At 44.4% G+C, this 21565-nt stretch overlaps 1 protein-coding gene across 2 annotated transcripts in view; it reads left to right on the top strand.

Annotated features, from left to right (window-relative positions):
* Positions 1–21565, top strand: part of CRTC3 (CREB regulated transcription coactivator 3) — a gene marked incomplete at its 5' end in the record, with an annotated part of 105991 nt that overhangs the window by 80228 nt on the left and 4198 nt on the right. For both annotated transcript variants that reach the window (XM_014589474.2, XM_014589473.2), the window contains 7 exon segments: positions 942–1027; positions 3881–3930; positions 8525–8742; positions 12180–12478; positions 18910–19110; positions 19197–19277; positions 20631–20733. In XM_014589474.2, coding sequence (XP_014444960.1) covers positions 942–1027; positions 3881–3930; positions 8525–8742; positions 12180–12478; positions 18910–19110; positions 19197–19277; positions 20631–20733 — 1038 coding nt within the window.

The raw sequence follows: 21565 nt of genomic DNA, 5'->3' as shown, positions 1-21565 counted from the left end.
GGCCTCTTTTGAGAAGCAGCCTTGAAATCATGAAGCCACCTCACTCTACCCTTCCAACTGTACCTTTCAGAGCAGTTTTTTATCTGTCTTTACAAAGCCTCTCAGAGCCCATTATTCTTGTCCTCCAGTTTGTTAGTCAGCTTTTACCAGGCGCTGCTGGAAGCACTCCCAAGCAGCACGTAAAACAGAGGCTCTGCCCTCAGCAAGCTTACGTTTCAGAAGCAGACTGTATTAATGATTGGACTTGTAAGTTTTACCTGGATGACTGGGGTTGTTTTAGCAGGAAGTCCTAGAGTGTTCTCTTTGTAGAAAACCAGGTTGTTTTATAGCATTAAGGAGGCTAAACAGATCTTGCCTGTTGCTGATCCTCCTTAACACTCAGCCAAGTAGCTTCACTGCCACTACATCCCCATGTAATATTTTCCTCTTCTCCATTTATTACTTTCCTTGTCTCGTCTCTCCTGGGTTTATTGCAGTTCTTTGCTTGTCCCTCTTCTCTCCTTTGCCAGGCTTTCCCTGATCTGGCTTCATCCATCCAAATTCATTGCCAGCGCTCCCCTGAGGAGCCTACACACCAGGGGAAGAGATGTACTCCACCATTAGTTGTCCACGTTTCTTTTCTCTAAACCTGTTGTTTTATTTTCCCCTCTCTTAGAATGCCTAAGCCTGTGTCTCTAAAGGACTTCTCAAGCCTCCACTGGTTTCTCCTTTGGGAGATGGTTATTTATGCATTGTCTTTATCCCCCAACCAGGTTATAAGTTTCTTAAAGAATGAGTCCATGCCTGGTCATCTCCATGACAGTAATTCTCAAAGCACCTTCCCTAGTAGACGGTCAACGAATATTTATGAAATAAATCATTTTTTACAAAGATAATTTGTTTGACTAAAGGTCAGAAGGGTGCCTTCTAATGCAATGAATGTGCTGCCTTTTCTCCCTTAGTAGTGTCTTTCCCTGGTCCGTTGAAAGAAGAGAATCTGTTAAATGTTCCGAAGCCTCTGCCAAAACAACTGTGGGAGACCAAGGAGGTGGGTTAACTGTGCTCAACTTGTTTGTTGTCACTGCATGTTTGCACTTCAGAGGTCCTTGTAAAATCTCACAGAGGTAAGAGCAAGAGAAATTTGGAGAAAAGGAAAAGGAATTTGTCTGGGACAGGAATAGGAAGGATATACTAGGGAATGCAGTCTCAAGCCAAAATCACAGTAGTGTCAACAGAGTATTACAGTGATCTCTTGACTTTCTCATTTTCATCTGAATTTACTCCTTAGAAAGAAAAGCTGGGCCAGCAGATGGTAGGAAGATTAAGTTGCTGGATCCCACATGGCTGACTGCCGTTCGAGGTCCAGTCCTGGCAGCTTGAAAAACACATAGGGTGCTCATGCATGTGTGCCGAAAATCCCAAGAAGAGGATTGAAGAGAAGGGTTTGTGGTGTGGCCATCCCCCTTGGGAGTGGGGGTTGATCTCTCACTTTCCCTCTCTCTGGCAAGCACACACACTCTATGGCAAAAATCTAAAAATGAAAAACACAAAAAACTTATTAAGTCCTCCGTATCTTATTTCTTTTGCCAAAGCTCCAAAAACTGTTTACAAGTCATGCACATTATTTTTCTGTTCAGAATTATTGTCATACCAGATAGCTCTTACTTTAATTGAGAGTGTTTGACCTGAATCCTCCAAGAGTCAGTGAACAAGTCATCTTTTGTACTATGATTTCAATCAGCCTGAGTATTCATATCTAAAATTGTGTTAGGTGACCTCCGCTTTGGCTCTGTACACTAGCCACATGGAAGAAAGAGAGGGCCACAGTTCTTCACTGGGCCTTTTTATTTTTTTAAAATTTGTTAAAGAATTATTTATTTTAATTTTATTTATTCATTCGTTTATTTTAAATTGACCAGAGAGAGAGAAAATGAGAAAGCAAGCCACCAGGTCTGGGACTAAAACCGTGGTCGGCCATGTGGGAATGTCCAGCACCTTCACCACGTCACCTGCTGGTCCCTTACTGGGCCTTTATTGTCCTGTAGGGAAGCTGGGTTGACTCTCAAAGAATACAGTTAAATCTTCAGGCCAGCCCATGGTGTGGTGGTTAAGGTGGCTAGATCCCACACAGCTGACCATGTGGTTCAAATCCCAAACATGGCAGCTTGAGAAACATTCCAGGTACATACGTGTTTGTGCCCAAAATCTTGAAAGGAGGGAGAGAGAGAGGAGCTGGAATGACTATTCCCCTTTCTTTCTCTCTGTCGCTGGCCAGCGCACATGCCCTCTGGCAAAAATTTTTTTAAAGGGAAAAGAAAACAACTTGTCCCAGCCCGTCATGGTGCCTGTTGCAGTGGCTCATACTGTCTCTGAACTAACTCTCCCCACCTGTTCAGGATTTCTGTGGTCTCTGTTCTCCTGCCAGGTCTACCAAAGTCACCAGTAGCATTAGGGTAGTCTTGAAAGCAAGATGTATTTACTGTTTAATCTTTTCGGGTAGGGTAAAAAGATGATCTCAGATTTACATATTTAAACATAGGAGCAGCCATACTATGTCTTTTGGCTGGGAGAGGCATGAATGGTTTGGGAGGCTTTGATCAGAGGACAAATTAATTTTCTTTAACTAAGAGGGCAGTGACCTCCACTTTTCCCTGAGTGCTGGGCACTGTTCTTTCTAGAAAACATGTTCACCTCCCTGAGTTTTTGTGGGTTTATAATTTTTCATTCCTGCCCCACTGGAGCTTCTATTGTAGTTTACATATTTATTTTCTTTTGACATTTATTTCCTCTTTCTTAACTCTGTTTTTCCATTTCCTTCTGTTTCTCAAGCCAATTGGAAGAGGAAATATTTATTTAAAAGCTCTATATGTAAAACATTATTTTTTTTAAGAGAGAGATTTTTGCTATAGGACATATGTACTCCCCAGAGAGACAGAAAACAAGAAATCCTCCCAGGTAGATAGCCATGCTGCAATCCCTTCTCCATTCTCCTCTTGAGATTTTGGGCGTGCACACCCAAGTGCCTGGCATGAGTTTAAGCTGCTGAGTCCAGGACTTAAACCATGGTCAACTATGTGAGAGTCCAGCAACGTAACTATTATGCCATCTGCTGGTCCCAATATTGGTCTTTTTGGAGGAAATATTCATCTGGAAGATAAATTAAGAAAATTCATTATCTTTATGCCTCCTTTATTCCTAGAATTGTTTTTCTTTTTAAATTTTGCCAGAGGGCTTGCCAGAGAGAGACAGAAATAGAGAAAGTATCCCCCACTGGGGTACGGTCCCACTGAAATCCCTTCGCCATTTCTCTCTATATTGTGGCGTATTTGGGAAACACATACACCTGATGTGCTTTCTTTTTCCCCCTTTAGTTTTATTATAGGGCACATGTACTCACTGGAGAGAGTCAGAGAGGGAGAGAGGGAACAAAAGTGATAAATCACTCCCAAGGGGCATGACCACACTACAGTCCCTTCTCCACCCTCTTTTTCGATTTTTGGGCATGTACATATACACATGTCCAATGTATTTTTCAAGCCACCTGGTCTGGGACTGGAATGGCACAGTTAGTCACGTGGGCTCCAGCTACCTTAACCAGCATGCCACCTGGCTGGCCCCTGGTACACTTTTCAAGCCACCAGGGCCAGCATTTTGAACTGTGTTACGCAGTTGGCCACATGTGATTCAGCTCCCTTAACCACCAGACCATAGGGCCAGCCCTACCTGGAAATCTAAGGGTGTTAAAGTCTTGTCAAAACTTAGATGGCTGCTCTGTGTTTACATATGCCGGCCCTCTCCTGTGCTGACTGGAAGGTGCCCCGAGATACTTATGAAAACACTTCTCAGAAACTCACATTTAGCTTTACTGTGAGTGAACCCAGCTCTCTTTGTCTCGTTCCAGGTCCAGTCATTGTCCGGGCGCCCACGATCCTGTGATGTCGGAGGTGGCAAGTAAGTCACGTTCTTCCTGTTTGTGTCCTAGGGAGTGTCCTGAACGTCTTCCCGAGAGGAGAGTCTCACTGCTTTGTCACAGATTGCCACGAAATTTACCTCGCTGTGTTTAAATTGAAAGTCAGCTGCTTTTTATAGAAACAACCGTTTTCTTTTGATAGTGATATTAATAGACTTAGTAGTATACAATTTTCCTTCTTAAAAGATTTGAAACCATTTACAGAAATACATAGAGTACAGGGACCAGCAGATGGCATGATGATTATGTTGCTAGACTCCCATGTAGTTGACCACAGTTCGAGTCCCAAACCCAGCAGCTTAAAACTCACTCTGGGTGCATGTGCGTGTATGCCCAAAATCCTGCGAGGAAACTGGAGGAGAAGGGATTTCAACATAACCATCCCCCTGGTGGGTGACTTCTTGCTTTCTGTCTCTCTGTCTCTCAGGCAAGCGCACACGCCCTATAGCAAAAATCTCTCTTAAGAAAAAAATACATAGAATACAAAAAGATGGGGTAGGTTCTCAAGGAGACTGAGACTAAGGGGGACGAGGAGATGACAGAGCTTGTGAAGCTCACACTTCAACAGACAACACCCAGAAGGGGATACTCTGTGATACACACACATGGCAATAGGGACACAGTCACCCTCGCTGCTGAAGCTGGCTGGAATGGGGACTTGCTCGGCAGTGCTCTGAGACTGCCGTGTGCTGATAGGGCCCAGCATTCCTCTGTGCAGCCTGTAGCTTGATACCAAAGCCAGTTCAGAAATACCAAGTTTTTCCAGGGCCAAAATAATGTGGCTTGAAAACGGGCCCCTTGGGGCTGGCAGGTGGCGTGGTGGTTAAGGGCTCTAGACTCCTACGTGGCTGACAGCAGTTCAAGTCTTGGACCTGGTGGCTTGCTTTCCCACTTTCTCTCTCTCTTACTCTGTCCCTCTGTGGTCAAATAAAATAAATAAATAAATAAATAAAAGTTAAATAAAATAATTCTTTAAAAAAAAAAAAAAAAGGAAAATGGGGCTCTTCCATGATCAGGCTTAGTTCAAGCACCTGTCTTGGCGGTCTCCGGGTGAACATTTCTGCCCAGGCCATCAGATACCGTCTCCCCCAGCACATCTTCCTGTGAGCAGCTCATAGCAGCATGTGCACAGCACTCCCTGCCGAGCACCTGCAGCACAGGCATTCTTTCTGGCTGGAGAAATATAAGCTCATGTAATTAACAGCCAACTGAGCCAAAATGAGCGTTGACCTTCTCTTCAGTCAGAAAGGCTGCCAGGATATACGCTGGACAAGAGACCAGCCCACAAAGGGGTGCAGGATGCACCCACGGACAGAGTCAGGGTTTTCCTGAAATTATTTTGCCTCAGCCCTCAGGCAAATGAGCACTCGGGGCTCTGGAGGCCCACATTGAAGAGTCAGCTGCAGTGCTTGAGTCCCGGAGAGCTTTCAGGCAGGTGTTGCTTAAATAAATGTAAACAAAAACAAAAACAGCATTCTTAATCATGGTAAAGGCAGAAATCTGCTCGGTGACTCCTGTTCCTGCAGGTATTTATTGACCCCCTCATTCTAGGTTCTGGGTAGAACAGTGAAGAGCAAGTCCCTGCTTTCAAGGAGCTAATGCTCTAGTCAAGCAAGATAGGCAAAAACACACAGGCAAGTGAATGTCTTAGAAGATTTATCTAGTTGCCTAGAGATAACAAATTCTGATCAATGAATGGCAATATCTCTTTCTCAATGTAATGTTTAAAGTTAAGACTGTAACTGGAAAAACATTATCTTAGAAGATTTATCTAGCTGCCTAGAGATAACTAATGTAAGTCCAGCAGTGAAGAGAAGGAAGCAGAGGGAGGAGACAGGCGGTGATGGTGTCAAAGGTCAAGGAAGGCTTTTTTTTTTAATGAGAGAAAGAGAAGTGGGAGAGAGGGAGTAAGTTAGATATATTGGAGAGGGCCTCACCATGTCATGATCATCCCACCCAAGCCTCCCAACCTGCCTGGATTATGGGCAAATGCTGATGCACCCAACTGAACCTGGGGCTCCTAGGTGACTCCGGCATCACGCAGCAGCACCTATGGCGTGGCAGCTGGGCCGAGGAAAACCTTGCTCATAATGTATGTGACCAATGCTTTTCTGGAGTGAAGTGAGGGGAAGAGGGTGCTAGGTAAAGGGAACAGCAAATGCAAAGTCTCCGAGGCAGGATTGGGTCTGGAACACAGAGGAGGTTTGTGTAGCTTGAAGCTGACTCAGAAAAGATGGGAGTGTGGGACCAGCAGTTAGCGTAATGGCTATGTCGCTGGACTCCCTCGCTGGACTCCCATGTAGTCGACTACGATTCATGTCCCAGACCCCGTGGCTTAAAACTCACACTGGGCGCTTGTGCGTGCATGCCCAAGATCCCGAGAGGAGAATGGAGGAGAAGGGATTGTGGCGTGGCCATCCTCCCTGGAGGGTGATTTCTCGCTTTCTGTCTCTCTGTCTGTCTCTGTCTCTGTCTGGCGAGCGCACGCGCCCTATGGCAAAAAACCTCTCCAAAAAAAAAAAAAAAAAAGATGGGAGTGGTTGGAGGGTTTCCAACAAGGGAGAATATCACCTGCCTTTTATCAGATCTAATAGGCGACTCCAGTAGGTAGAACTACATTTGGGAAGTGGCCGCTTGTTCTTTTCTCACCCGCAGAGAAATGTTTTTCAGTGTCAGAAATGACCCATTCACATTGGTCACATCACGTTCCCTCTCCTCACTCTGTGCCACTGGACAGGTCACCCACTGCCTTCCCTCCACCCACCTCTCTCCTTCACTCCTGCCAGTCATAGCCCACGGATCTTTCTTCCCACGGTCAGAAAGCTTGTCTGCTCTCACCGTGAGCAGCTCCAGGTACTTGGTTGTACTTCCCTAGTCCTTGACCTTGATCCTCTAACCAGCTGTAGACAGCCAGCCATCTGAAGGGCAAGATTTACAGTCAGTTTTCTACAACCAGCATTGTCCCTCCTCCTCACCCCTCAGTTGGACACCTTCCCTGCTGCCTTCTTTCTTCTTAAGCCTCCAATGGATACTGGGTACTCGGTCCTTCTCCTTCCCCCAAGAAAGAAGAGATCATCGGGATGAACCTCAGCTCCACTCCTGCAGCTGGTTTCCCTCTCTCCATCCTCTTCTCTTGGTCTCAGGGACACAGGGAGTTCAAGGTGGATTATTCTCCCTGTTTCGTTCCTGGCCTTTCTGAGACTTCTGCCCTCTACTTATCCTTCCTTCTCATTTCCAGAATTCTCAGCCGCCCCTTTTTATTTTTATTATTTTAAGTTTGCCAGAGAGAGACACAGAGAGGGAGAGGAAGAGAACACCAGTGGGGCATGATTATGCCACAATCCCTTCTCTCTCTGTCCTGTTAGGATCTGGGGCATGCATGCACATGTGTGCATGGTGTGTTTTTCAAGCCACAGATTCCAGGATTCAAACTGCATGGTTGGCCATGTGGAATATGACTCCCCCAACCACTGAGGCCAGAGGACACTCGTACTCATTAGAGAGAGACAGAGAGTGAGGGAGAAGGAGAGAAAACCCCCCAGTAGGGCATAGTCGTGTCACAATCCCTTCTCCTTCATTTTTCCATCCCATCAGGATCTGGGGCATGCACACATGCGCACCTGGCGTGTTTTTCAGGCCACTGGGGCTGGGTTTCAGAATGTGTGGTGAGCCATGTAGGATCCGGCTCCCCTTAACTACTAGGCCACAGGACTGGCCTAGATCTATCATTTTAAAACATTAAAACAAGGTATTCTTTTGTGCTTTTGCCCCAGGCCTGTCTAGAAATACACACACCTCGCTCCATAAACCATGTGCACTTCGGCTGGTGCCTGGCTTAACAACCAAACAGATTCTGATAAATGAATGGCAATATCTCTTTCTCAATGTAAAGTTTAAAGTTAAGACTAATTGGAAAAACACATCTTAAAAGATTTATCTAGTTGCCTAGAGATAACTTTTTTTTGCCTTTTGGTGAGAAAGATAATTTAAAAACCTAGGAAAAAAACCCATATAAGTAAAAACTGTTCCTCACATTTTAAATAGTGGTTTGTAATATTCTCTCTCTCTCTCTCTCTTTTTTTTTTTTTTTTTTTTTGCTATAGGGCGCGTGAGCTCGCCAGAAAGACAGAGAGAGGCAGAAAGTGAGAAATCATCCCCCAGGAGGGATGGCCACGCTGCAATCCTCTCTCCTCCATTATCCTCTCAGGATCTTGGCCACCAGGTCCAAGACTCAAACTGCGGTCGACTACATGGGAGTCCAGCGACATAGCCATTACACCAACTGCTGGTCCTAGTGGTTTATAATTTTTAATGCACTTTTGCATCCCTACTCTAACATGATCTTGAAGCTATTTCTGTAAAGTGAGCCTGGATAACACTGCTAGTTCAGTTTAATACGTAAGGAAATCGCGTTTTAGGAAGGTCAAGCCAGAACAAGGGAGAGGCAGTGCCTATACTGTACTTTAGTCCTTAATATCTACTACTTTCATCAAATAAGGAAAAGATTTCATACCTGTCCTATTTCCCAGTAGCCAAATGCATTGTAAAACGTAACACTTATTTTTCTTTTTTCAGTGCTTTTCCACAAAATGGTCAAAACATATGCCTCTCACCCTTTCTGGGGACCCTGAACACTGGAGGGTCCTTGCCAGACCTAACCAACCTCCACTACTCGGCGCCCCTGCCGGCTTCCCTGAACACCAGCGATCACGTCTTTGGGAGCATGAGTGTGGGAAATAGCGTGGGCAACCTCCCAGCTGCTATGACTCACCTAGGGATAAGAAACTCTGCCGGTAAGCACTCTTGCTTGGTCTGTGTCCCCTGGTGGCTTAATCATGGATAGTCCCAGCTTCGTGGTCTGTTCAGTGACTCATGGAACGAGCAAGACTCCACTCATTTACAAATGATAATGTGCCTTCTCATATTAGATTTCTAACAGTTTGTGGAAAAATGGAATTAAAATACAAGTTTATATTGTGGAAAAAAGTTTTGAAATCCATGAATAGTTTTTTCATTATACACATTTTGCATGAATTTTTAAAGGCCACTCCCCTCCCCCCACACACCCCTACCATATCTCCTGACCCTGCTGACATTTCAGTTTGGTACTTCTATTTCTGTTGGACTTGACGAGCTCAGGGGCCGCTCTGCTGAACTTGCTCTATATTGTCTTCACTTGCCTACGTACCCAGGGGACTCAGGTTAAGATTTGAGAGTCAGGAAACAGTGTCTGTGCTGTGGTGGCTTAAACATGTTAACAGCTTTTATCAATGTGTGATGATGTTTCATAATTTTAATCATCTCTGTAGATTGCTCCAGCTTCCCATTTGATTTCTTTCTTTCTTTTTTTTTCCTTTTTTTGAGAGGTTTTTGCTATAGGGCGTATGCACTCGCCAGAAAGACAGAGAGAGAGGGAAAGTGAGAAATCACTCCCCACAGGGAATGGCAATGCCACAATCCCTTCTCCATTCTTCTCTCGGGTTCTTGGGCACGCACCACACACATAATTTTTGAAAGTGCTTAACAATGAGGCCTTGGCTGTATTAAAATGCCATCTATGGATGCTGACAGGTGGCATGGTGGTTAAGGGTGCTGGACTCCCACATGGCTGACATCGGTTTGAGTCCCAGACCTCACGGCTTGCTTTCTCACTTTCTCTCTCTCTCACTGTCCGTCTCTGGTCAAAATAAATAAATAAAGTTAAATTTTAAAAATGCCACCTGTAGTGTGATAGGTGGTATTGTATAAGTATGGTTGTCCACAGCCCAGACCCCAGATTGAAACATGGTAACATTTGCTTTAACCATGACAGATAGCCTTGTCGATGTCAGGGCAAGCTGTAATGCCTCTGACTCCCATACCAGTCGCTAGTCACAGTTCCTACTGAGTCTCGTGCCACGGACCTTTTCATTTGGAAGGGGTCCACAGCAATGCTGTGTGGGTGGAGGAAGCACTTGCTGGTCTGCACTCTGATTCAGTAGGACGTGTCCGTGTACATTAGGACTCGCCACCCAGATGAAAGTGCTCCCCTTCGGGGTAGCCACCTGAGAAGTGCTCTGATGGTTGCGGTGATGCTGCACTGCCACTGTGTAACAACTTAGGGCTGGAGAATTGGTTTCAGAAGACCACCTTTATTCCTTATTTTTGTTTGGAGTTTTGTGGTCATTTATCATCCTTAATAGTAGAAAGCCTTTTACTGAGTCTAGGTTCTGAAACGTTGAAATCAAGTCATGTTCAGGCACATTTAATGTGAGAAGTGAGTGAGCAAACCATACGACACCCTGTTGGGTGCAGTGAGTTTCAGAGAATATGCCCTGGCCTCTCTGGGATGCTTTTTACAGTGGAGAAAGACACCAGGCTCTCAGCTTGGAGTTCCCTTGATTTGCTTCACAGTGGGAACTCCCAAAACCCTTAGGATCTCTAGATTCAGAGCCTGAGCAATTCACGTTTTGGTGAACTCTCCACACACAGGGACATCAGAGGTCACAGAAATGAAGCAAGATCAGCATGCAGCTCCCTTTGGTTGTGGGGAAGCTGGCATTTTCTAGTACAGTCTTTGATACTTTGCTTTATGCTCAAGGTCGCATCTCTAATCATTGGCTTTATCTTTCAAGAAAGCCTTTTTTTTTTTTTTTTAGTCCAGAACATGTCAGAACAAATGTCAAGTTGATATAGTTTCTGTACACTCCTTAAAATGCATGATAAAAGCCAGGAGCAGCGATATGCACCTGTGGACCCAGCTATGCAGGAGGATTAGATGTTTGAGGCCAACCTGGCGAGACCCTATCTCTAAGAAAACAGAGGAAAATGCATAGCATACGTATTTTTACAAGATGTTTGAACTTTTCTTATTAGTTGATTTTTAAAATCTAAATTCATATCTTTAATTATCATTTGAACCAACCAAATCTCTGACCTTTTATGGATTATTGAGTGGTAGGATACCTATTTATAGTTTTGTCTTGCATATCTTTCTACCTTTTAAAAATAATTTTGTTATCTCAAATATTTTTGACAAAATGATTTTGTCATTTTTTCATTTCTATAACTTTTATGAAACAATTTTTTTTTCTTTTTTTGCTAGGGGACACATGTACTCACCAGAGAGAGAGAGACAGAAAAGGAGAGAGAGAAAGAACCCTCACCCCATGGGGCATGGTCACACTGCAATCCCTTCTCCATTTCTCTATTCTGGATTTGGGGTACTCATGTACCTACATGTGGCATGTTTTTCAAGTCCCTGGGGCCAGGGATTAAACTGCAGTTGACCATGTGGGGGGATCTGGCTCCCTTAACCACAAACCTATGGGTCCACCCCAAACACTTACTGTTTTAGTAACACAGCACAATATACAGTTCTGCTCACCCCAGCTGCTAGTATAAGAATAATAGGCCGAACCTCAAAGCACCTGAGTGTACAGGTTTCCCATCTGATGTACACGCAGCAGCAGCAACATTAATTCACTCTCTGAGTGAAGCTGCTCCATGCTGGGCCCTGTGCCAGGTGCTAAGGGCCCAGCAGAGCATAAGACAAGGCCCCTGGCCCCATGGAATTTATGCCCTAGCAGTTCCAGACCTGCTCATGATAAAATTTATTCCTTCACCCCATGAGTGAAGCACCAGGAAAAGCTTCTTTTCTCCTGAATTGGAGTAAACTGTGGTGGACAGTTTCCCAGGAACTAGAGAAACAAAGAAAGAGACAGTAGGGTGGTAGGAGAGGTCTCTTCTTAGGACTCCCTGATGTGCTGAGGGTATTTAAAGAATCCACTGGCGCAGCCCCCTCCAAGAGCCGTAATTTTTGAGTGAAAGGATGTTCTCTAAAGACAGCAGTGGATGCAGGCAGTGTGCATAGGACAGGATTCAGGGGCTGTAAGCAGAATCTGTTGTCCACCCTCAGGTCCTTTCCTTGGTCTGGAGCTGGGCACACTGAACGTCTGCCTCTGCTGCTCCCTGCCTGCCTAGTCTTGCTCTCATGGTCGTGGTTTCCGAGACTTACTCCTCTTGGGAAACAAATTCTCATCACGATGACACTGTCTCTCTCGGTGTGGGTGCATCTTTTCCTTGCTGTTGGTACATCTGAGGCATTTCCTGTAGGAGAGCTGCCCAGGAGCTCCTTTGCAAACAGAATCATCACCACACGTGGATAGTAGGAAGTTTTATTTCATCTTTGGAGAGCAAAAGATGCACTCGGAAACGATAGTAAGTAACTTGTGAATTTGTTGTCTTCCAGGTCTCCAGAGTTCCCGGAGTAACCCCTCCATTCAAGCCACACTCAATAAGACAGCGCTTTCCTCTTCCCTAAATAGCCACCCCCAGACATCTGTTGCCAGTGCATCTGCCCTTCACCCCTCACTCCGTCTGTTCTCCCTGAGCAACCCGTCTCTTTCCACCACCAGCCTGAGCGGCCCCACTCGACGCAGGCAGCCTCCCGTCAGCCCTCTCACGCTCTCTCCTGGCCCTGAAGGACATCAAGGTTTCGGCAGACAGCTCTCGTTAACCAGCCCGCTGAACCCATATCCCACCTCCCAGGTAAAAACAGATGGACCGTTAGACAGACTGACGGGTATAAGAATTGCTTTCCTTCCTTTTTTTTTTGAGAGATTTTCACTATAGGGCACGTGCGCTCGCCAGACAGACAGAGAGAGACATTAGAGACAGAAAGCGAGAAATCACCCCCCAGGGGGGATGGTCACGCCGCAATCCCTTCTCCTCCATTCTCCTCTCGGGATCTTGGGCACGCACGCACACGCGCCCGGCGTGAGTTTTAAGCTACCGGGTCCGGGACGCGAACCGCGGTCGACTACGTGGGAGTCCAGCGACATAGCCATTACGCTAACTGCTGGTTCCCAAGAATTGCTTTCCTTCTTGAGGCCATTTTGTACTAGGTCGTCCATTATCACACCCAGCTCCTCCGAGGTCTCAGTGTAGTCCGATCTCTCTTATTCGGGAAATCAAAGAGAGCAGAAGTGTGAATAATTTAGGCTCATTAAAGATTTTTCAACAGCAGCTTTGCTATCTCGCTTACTCTTAGGCAAATATGAAACACTTCATAGTCACTGTAACTCATGAACTTGGGTTTGGGGGAAAAGGGAACTGTAGAGAGAGCAATTTAGGTGCATCTAAGATAGCTAAGGGAAACCAGGTTAGGGTACCAAAACTGGTATGGAAAGTCAATTATCAACTGTATAAGTACATTTAGTCACAGAAAAGCCAAAGAAAACATGAAATACCTTCCTGAAGCTTTGCTATTGGATTAGATTTCTTTCCTAATTACAACTGTAGACACGAGAAACAATACTATGACTGTTGACAAAATATAAGGTATAATAAGGATTACAACCTCCAAAAAGAATGAAATGAAGCTTTCTGTTTAGAATGCGATACATTTGGAAGTCACCAGCCCTTTATAGAAATACAGGGATTAAATGTTTTATTTTGACTTGTTGATTTGGTTTTTTTTTTTTTTTTTTTTTTGGGGGGGGGTGAGTTAACAGAAGTTTTTTCTTTAGGATGTGTGTACTTGTGGGGAGAGAGAAAGATAGAGACAAAAAGTGAGGAATCACCTCCCAGGGGGAATGCTGCATTGCAATCCCTTCTCTTCATGAAATCTTGAGCATACATGCGCATGCACCTAGAATGATTTTCAAGCACCAGGTTCAGGACTCGAACCACGGTCAGCCATGTAGGAGTCTAGTGACGTAGCTGCTATGCCATCTGCTGGTGCCATCTTGGGAGTTTTGTTCATTTGTTTAGTTTGCTGAAGGGCATGTGCACTAACCAGAGAGAGAGAGATAGAGCGAGAGAGAGAGAGCAAGCATCCCCCCACGGGGAATGGCTACACCACAACCCCTTTTCCTCCATTTTCCTGTTGAGATTGTGGGCACACATGCACATGTCCGGTGTGTTCTTCAAGCTGCCATATCTGGGACTTGAACTGCTTTTGGCCCTGTGAGATCTAGCACCTTAACCTCCATGCCACCTGCTAGCCCTGTTGACTTAGTTTTTATTCTAAACTCTCAGGTCGGTTCTCCTTACCAAAGTCATCAATACCTATATTTTTAATGTATTGGTCATGCCCTAGACATATTTTAATATCATTAACTCCTCATCACTTCCATAAATGAATAATGACTTAGCAAGGAAGTGTTGACAAAACACAATGGAAGGTGTTAGAAGAACTTGTTAATCATTCTATACCAGTTACTAGCTATGGGATCTTGGTTATATGAGTAATTCCTTTCAGGGTAGGGTGAGAAAGCATTTCACGATTTTTTGTTGTTTAGAGAGAGATTTTTGCAATAGGGTGTGTGCACTTACTCGAGAAACACAGAGAGACAGAAAGCAAGAAATCACCCCCCGGGGGGATGACCATGCTGCAATCCCTTCTCCATTTTCCCTTCAGGACTCTGGGCACACATGCCCAGTGTGAGTTCAGCTGCCAGGTCTGAGACTTGAACCATGGTCGACTACATGGGAGTCCAGTGACGTAACCATTACACTATCTACTGGTCCTGATTTTTTTGTTTTTTACAGGGTGGGGAGGAATGAGAAACCACCCCCTCATGGGGATGCCACAATTCTGCCATGCCACAATTCCTTCTCCTCCATTTTCCTGTCAGGATTTGGAGCATGCATGCACATGCACCCAGTGTGATCTTCAAGCCATCAGGTCCAAGACTTGATCCACGTAGTTGGCCATGTGGGATCCAGCTGCCTTAACTGCCACATCACCAGTTGGTTCATGTTTTCTCTTTTCTTTTTTTTTTCTTGCTATAGGGCATATACACTAAACAGAGAGAGAGATGGAAAGTGAGAAATCACTCCCCAGTGGGGTGGCCACACTGTAATCCCTTCTCCTCTATACTCGTCTTGGGATTTTTAGCCTCGTACTTACAAACACCTGGCACGTATTTCAGGCCGTTTGGTCTGGGACTCAACCACTGAATCAGCCATGTGGGTTCCAGCACCTTAACCACCAAGCCACCTGCTGACCCTCCTATGATTTTTTAAAATGGTTCTTTTTTATGTTATTGGATTGCCTTTAATTTTATTCTGCAAGATTATTTTAGAGAATATAGACGTATTCTTGCTTTCTAACTATGTTTTTAAAGAGGCTGGGTAGAGGGCATATTTTTTGAGATATTTACATTTTTAAAAATTTGTTCAATATTTAAAGTTTTTAAAAAGTCAGTGTTGGGCCAGTGGTGGTTAAAGCTGCGGATCTCACACAGCCAGCCATGCTGTTTGAATGCTGACCTTTGCTGTTTGAAAGCACATATGTGCATGTGTGCCCAAAATCCCAAAAAGAGGGAGAAATGGAGGAGAAGGGATTGTGGTGTCGCCATAGCCCATAGGAGCTGTTTTCTCACTTTCTCTCTCTAGCAAGTGCATGTGACCTCTGGGGAATTTTTTTCTTAATCAATATTATTCATGCACACAGTTTAAGAAGTCACTAGTTCTAAAGGGTTTGTTATGAAATAACTGTCTTCTCCTCTCTATTACCACATTTTTCTCTGCCTAGAGATGGCTGACTTTCAACCATTTTAGCTAATCTCTTGGATGTAACTGTGTTATTTTATGCTTATTTTGTTCTAGATTTTTGGTGTCAGGCATTAGCTAATGACATCCTAACATTGAAAAGTAGGATTTAGCTCTCTTTTCAGATCTCTTGCAACACTCCCCCCCCCACATTTCCTACCCATCCTCATTTATTGTAATTTTGGTCAGAGCAATACTCAGCATTTAGTATTTTTATAGTTATAATAATGTAGTCAGAGTTGAGCCATATATTAATAGTATATTATGAAATAACACAATGAACCTTTTTATTTTCTCTTTAGATTTAATGTCCTGCCTTTTCTGTTAGTCTGGTTTCCTGTGGACCTATTAATAATTCATTATAAAACTGTTGGTGTTGGGTAAATCTCCTCTCAGTACATCTAAAAATAAATCCTATAGTAGCTTTATTGGAAAGAGTACTTGATCCATTGACTTTTAGTTTTAGAATTGCTGTTGAGACTTCTAAGGCTGTTCTGATTCTTAATATTTTAATGAAATTTCCTTTTTCTTTCCAGAAGCTTGTAGGATCTTCTTTTTGTCCTCTGTGTTGAAAAACTTCAAGATAATGTGGTTTGGATAAGTCTGGATATTTAGTGGATTTCTTTTTTAAGGGGGTTATGCTATAGGATACGTGCGCTCGCCAGAAAGACAGAGAGAGACAGAGAGACAGAAAGCGAGAAATCACCCTTCCCCGGGGGGATGGCCACGCCCCAATCTCTTCTCCATTCTCCTCTAGGGATCTCGGGCACGCATGCACACGCCTGGCGTGAGTTTAAGCCACGGGGTCTGGGACTCAAACTGTGGTCGACTAATGGGAGTCCAGCGACATAGTCATTATGCCAACTGCTGGTGCCTAGTGGCTTTCTTTAGTCTGGAAGTTTGTATTTCTCATTTCAGAGACATTTTCTTTGTTTTTTCAGTGATTTTTTTTTTCTTAAGAATTATTTAACTATTTATTTATTTATTTATTTAAATTTGACCAGAGAGGGACAGAGTGAGAGAGAGAAAGAGAAAATAAGAAAGCAAGCCACCAGGTCCAGGACTCGAACCTTAGTCAGCCATGTGGGAGTCCAGCACCCTTAATAACCATGCCACCTGCCAGCCCAATTTTTTTTTTTTTTAAGAGAGATTTTTGTTGTAGGGCATGTGTGCTCCCAGACAGACAGAAGCAAGAAATCACACTCCCTGGGGGGATGACCACGTGGCAGTCCCTTCACCATTCTCCTTTAGGGATTTTGGGCATGGACACACATGCGCTGGCATGAGTTTTAAACTGCTGGGTCTGGGACTTGTACCTCAGTCTGCTATGTGGGAATCCGGCAATATAACCATTATACCATCTCCTGGTCCCCTTCAGTGATTTTTTTTTTCCCCCTTCAATTTTCTCTGGTTCTCTCTGGAACTCCTATTGTATGAATGCTGGATATCCTGGACATTTTCTTTAATGTTCTTTTTCTCTCTTCTTTTTTCTCCTCCTCTTCTTTTTTTGTTTTTGTTTTTGTTTCTCTTTATATGATTTAGTTTGACTTTTTCCTTTGCTCTGCTTCCTGGAAGAATTTCTCTACTTTATCTTCCTACTCTTGTATTAACTCTCATTTCTACTCTCATCTTTAAATTTGCAGTTCTTTATTCTCTGAATGTCCTTTTTTATAGCACCAGATTTGTTCCATAGATACAGTATCATTTTTTATCGCTGAGGTTTTTAGTGGGAGCTCAGTAGTAGTTCTCTTTTCTTTTTTACTTTTTATAATAGAATTTTTTCAAATTGAAGAAGAAAATATAATACAATGAATCTTCATAAATCTACATCCAGCCTCAGCAATATAAAGATATATATTGCAAATATTTCCATAGGTATCTCTAACACTTAAATTTTTTTTTTAAATAGCCTAAATATTAAAATTACGGGACCAGCAGTTAGCATAATAGCTTTGTCGCTGGATTCCCACATAGTTGACCATGGTTCGAGTCCTGGACCCAGTGGCTTAAACTCACGCCAGGCGCGTGTGCGTGCGTGCCCAAGATCGTGAGAGGAGAATGGAGGAGAAGGGATTGCGGCGTGGCCATCCCCCCAGGGGGTGATTTCTCGCTTTCTGTCTCTCTGTCTTTCTGTCTGTCTGGCGAGTGCACACGCCCTATAGCAAAAAATCTCTCCAAAAAAAGAGAAAAAAATTAAAATTAAAAAAAATTATTTTTCATGTCTACTTCTTTTTCCACATATCTTTCCAAGTTTCTATTCTTTATATGTCTGCTTTGGTATCTGACCTTTATGTCAGATGGGACTTTCATGTCACAGTCTAGTGATCCCTAACACACTGCACGTATTTAGGGACAGGATACCAAAAAGCTGACTAGTGACTCTGCGTACATATGTGGGCTTGTTGAGCATGGTTTTTATTGTAGTGATCTAGCTTGGTAATTTTCTTGAGGGAACTTCTGAGGTCATAAGTTTTAGGATTTCTCTCAGGCTAGTCAGATTCCCTGAAGGACATCTTTTCAATCTTATATCTCAGCAAAGGCCCGGATCCCAGCATTCTGAGAGCCAAGCTGGGAAAGAAAAGTAGCAACATCCAGATTTAATGGTGAGATTTCTTGTAGATACTGTGTTTTCAGGTGAGTGCCTCACCTGGGCCCAGACACCCACAGTTTCCTCTCTGCTGAGGTCTCCTGGCAGGCTACGTGCAGCAGCACAAGTGGGGAGGACTCCCAAGGTCCTGCTGCCTCTCTGAGAAAGTGGGACCAGCTCCTCCTAGTTTTAGCTTCACCCCCTTCTCCCTGCTGTCCCCAGTTCCAGAGCCCCCAACGGGGTCAGAGATGTAAAGAGATGGCCTCCAGTGGCTCCCCCCCGCCGGCACAGCATCTGGCTTTCTCAGCCCTGCTGGGCCAGTGGCCACTGGTCCATCTGCTTTTCATTTTCCAAATTCTGTCGCTATTTCCTTTTTCCACATTATCTTTGGCCTTGTGTTGTTATCACTTCAGGGTTATTTATTGTGGTTTCAGTGTTGTTTATTAATGTCTATTGTTGTCATAGTGTCATGCTTTAGTAGGATTTAGGGAGACAGCAGAGCTAAGTACCTCTTTCAGTCTTCCATCTTTAAGCAGAACTCATGGCTTTAGAAAACAAAACATGATTTTCACTGAGAAAACGGAAAGAAAATTGGTTAAACTATTTTCTTGTTTGTTTTTTTTAAAGATAGTGAAAATGGTCACGAATGGGAAATGCTTTTAGGGAAGTGAGATGTGTTTGTACTTTGGAGGAGCAGAACCAGGCTTCTCACGCATTGCATAGAATACCCAGGGAGCACGCAGGCTTTTATCTCACCCCGGCATTTCCTAAGCAGAATGGACTCACTGCTAGAAATTCAGAAGTTAATTAGTGGCCTTGTTTGTTTGTTTTATAGATGATGTCCTCAGATCAAAACCCGCTTTCCTTCCTGCCCACAGAAGCTCAAGGCCAAGTGTCCCCACCACCCCCTTACCCCACGCCCCAGGAGCTCCCCCAGCCTGTCCTGCAGCAGACCCCCACCCAGGAGCCCTCTGCCCAGCAGCCCCAGGCTGCTGCATCACTGTCACAGTCAGACTTCCAGCTCCTCACGCCCCAGGTAAGTCCTAGCAGGAACACCAGTGACTCAGGAATACTTATTCTGATGAGTCCCAAGCTAAATTGTCACCTCCTTATTCCTTGAAGGGCTCATCTCTGACCAACTTCTTCCCAGATGTGGGCTTTGACCAGCAGTCCGTAAGGCCAGGCCCAACCTTTCCTCAACAGGTTGGTGATGATCCCCTGCCTTCTGCTTCCTTGGCACATAAACTGCACCATTTAGGCTGTTGCATGTGTAGAACCCACAACCACGTAGACTGTGCTCCCCACTTTCCTCCTTACAGATGCATTCTGTGGCTAGCAAAGTGTTGAATCTTCCCTATCCCTTCCCCTCCCACTGCCTTAGTTAGTGTCAGGTCTTAACAGAGGAGCTGTTTGGATAAGTGGTGAAAGACTTTGGACAACACTAGAGTTGTAGAGTTGCAGGATCATTTATGCTGGAAGGGACCATAGGAGTTAAGGAATCAGTCCCCTCATGTTGGGGAAACTGAGGCCTAGGAGGGGCAGTGCCTGGTCCCTGAAGCAGAGGGAGGTAGTGGAGTAGCATTCTGCCCACAGGCCTGGTTGGTACATCCAGTATGGTGCAAGGCCTCCTGGGAGTGCTCTAGGGTGCGTGTGTGTGTGTGTGGGGGGGGGGTCCTTCTAAAAGATTCTTCATTCAGCTACTTCCTTTTTGTTTTTTAATTTCTCCCTTATATGGATCCTGTTTCATAGCTCTAGATTTTATAGTCTTTAATAAGTATGGACTGGCCTCCAGAATGGGTTAAGGAGTGGAGGAAGGGCTGAAAAGTTTCTAGAGCTTAATAATAATAGTAAAATAGACAAAGATAGCCATTTTCTAAGAAGGCCACATGGTGAAGCCTTGTGGAAAGAACCCATAATCCTTGCCTATCTATATTTTTGAAGAGCCCAGTTTAGTCTTTGTGAGAATCACTGTCTTCCTGAAAACGTATGGAAACTCCTTCTTTTGAGATTTTTAAAAAATGAAAGTTAATTTCAGGAAAAGGACCTAAAAAGGTCCTACTTCTAACCAAGCCTCAGAGAGAGGTGTTTTCTAGAGTTTCTCCCTCTGCATGTGACAAGGGAATATCTCTGCTTTCTTACTTTTCTAGCAACCAAAGAGAAGAGTCCATGGCTTCCTTGGTTCCAGATGGAGCCTCTGAAAGGCTTTCCAGATGGTAGTTTGTGGAACTCGGAGAGGCTGAGGAGAAGGGATGTCTGAGATTCAGGGACTACAGAGCCACAACGGCTGATGTCTCTTGGGATGGGGTGGCAGGTGGGGTGGTGTGCTGGGGAAGAGTTGCCCACACTGGGGACCTCAGGGATCCCCTCCACCTCAGCATCTGCTCACCTGATGAGAACATTCTGCTTTCGTTGTCACAACAGCAGAACATTCTGGGATCCCAGAGAGAAGCACATATGCAGTTCGCATGTCCGGGCTTGCCCTCGGAGCACATTGTACTGTTTACTCACTTCTGGAAGCAGGGGCATCCCTCATAATGTGACCTCTGGTACTTCCAGGTGCCCCTGGTGCAACAAGGTCACCGAGACCCACAGGACTCATTTCATCTGAGACCAAACCTGTATTCCAACTGTGGGAACTTCCCTAGCACCATCCTTACAGGTGAGTGTGGGTCTCTCACCTCATCACTGTTCTTATTTTGCTGTGCTCTCATAAACAGCTTTGTAAGGCAGTCAAAACAACCTTAATATTGTACAAGGGGTCTTCAAAAGTTCATGGAGGGGCCAGCAGGTGGCATAGTGGTTAAGGCATTGAACTCTTACATGGCCGACTATGGTTCAAGTCCCGAACCTGGCAGCTTGAAGATCTTGCCAGTCACATGTGTGTGTGTCCCCAAAATCCCAGGAGGAGAATGGAGGAGAAGGGATTGTGTTGTGGCCATCCCCCTAGGGGGAGTGACTTCTCACTTTCCCTCTCACTGTCTCTCTATCTAATGTAACTTATGGCAAAACCTTAAAAAAAAAAAAAAAGTTCATGGAAAATTCATGTTATGAGATAACTATGGATTTCAAATTTTTTGTACCAAAACACACTCATATTTTAATTCCATTTTCCACAGATTTTTTTGAAGTCTCTTATAAAGCAAAAAATAAAAGTTCCCTACCCCAACTTTACTTTTTTTTTTAATTAAAAAAATGTCAGGGCCAGCAGATGGCATAGTGGTTACGTTGCTTGACTCCCACATGGCCGATCATGGTTCAATTCCCTGACCTGGTAGCTTGAAAATCACAGTGGGGGAACCAGCAGGTGGCTTGATAGTTAAGGCACTGGACACTCCCACATGACTGACCATGGTTCGAGTCCCAGACCTGGTGGCTTGTTTTCTCACTTTCCCTCTCTCTCTTTCTCTGGTCAAATTAAAATTAATTAATTAATTTTTTTTTTCTTTTTTTTTTTGCGAGGTTTTTGCTATAGGGTGCATGCGCTCACCAGA

The sequence above is a fragment of the Tupaia chinensis genome, unplaced genomic scaffold, assembly GCF_000334495.1.
Source record: "Tupaia chinensis unplaced genomic scaffold, TupChi_1.0 Scaffold000359_1, whole genome shotgun sequence".
In the NCBI taxonomy this organism is placed as follows: Eukaryota; Metazoa; Chordata; class Mammalia; order Scandentia; family Tupaiidae; genus Tupaia; species Tupaia belangeri.
The sequence above is the reverse complement of the archived record's forward strand: the minus strand, read 5'-3'. Positions and strand labels throughout refer to the sequence as shown.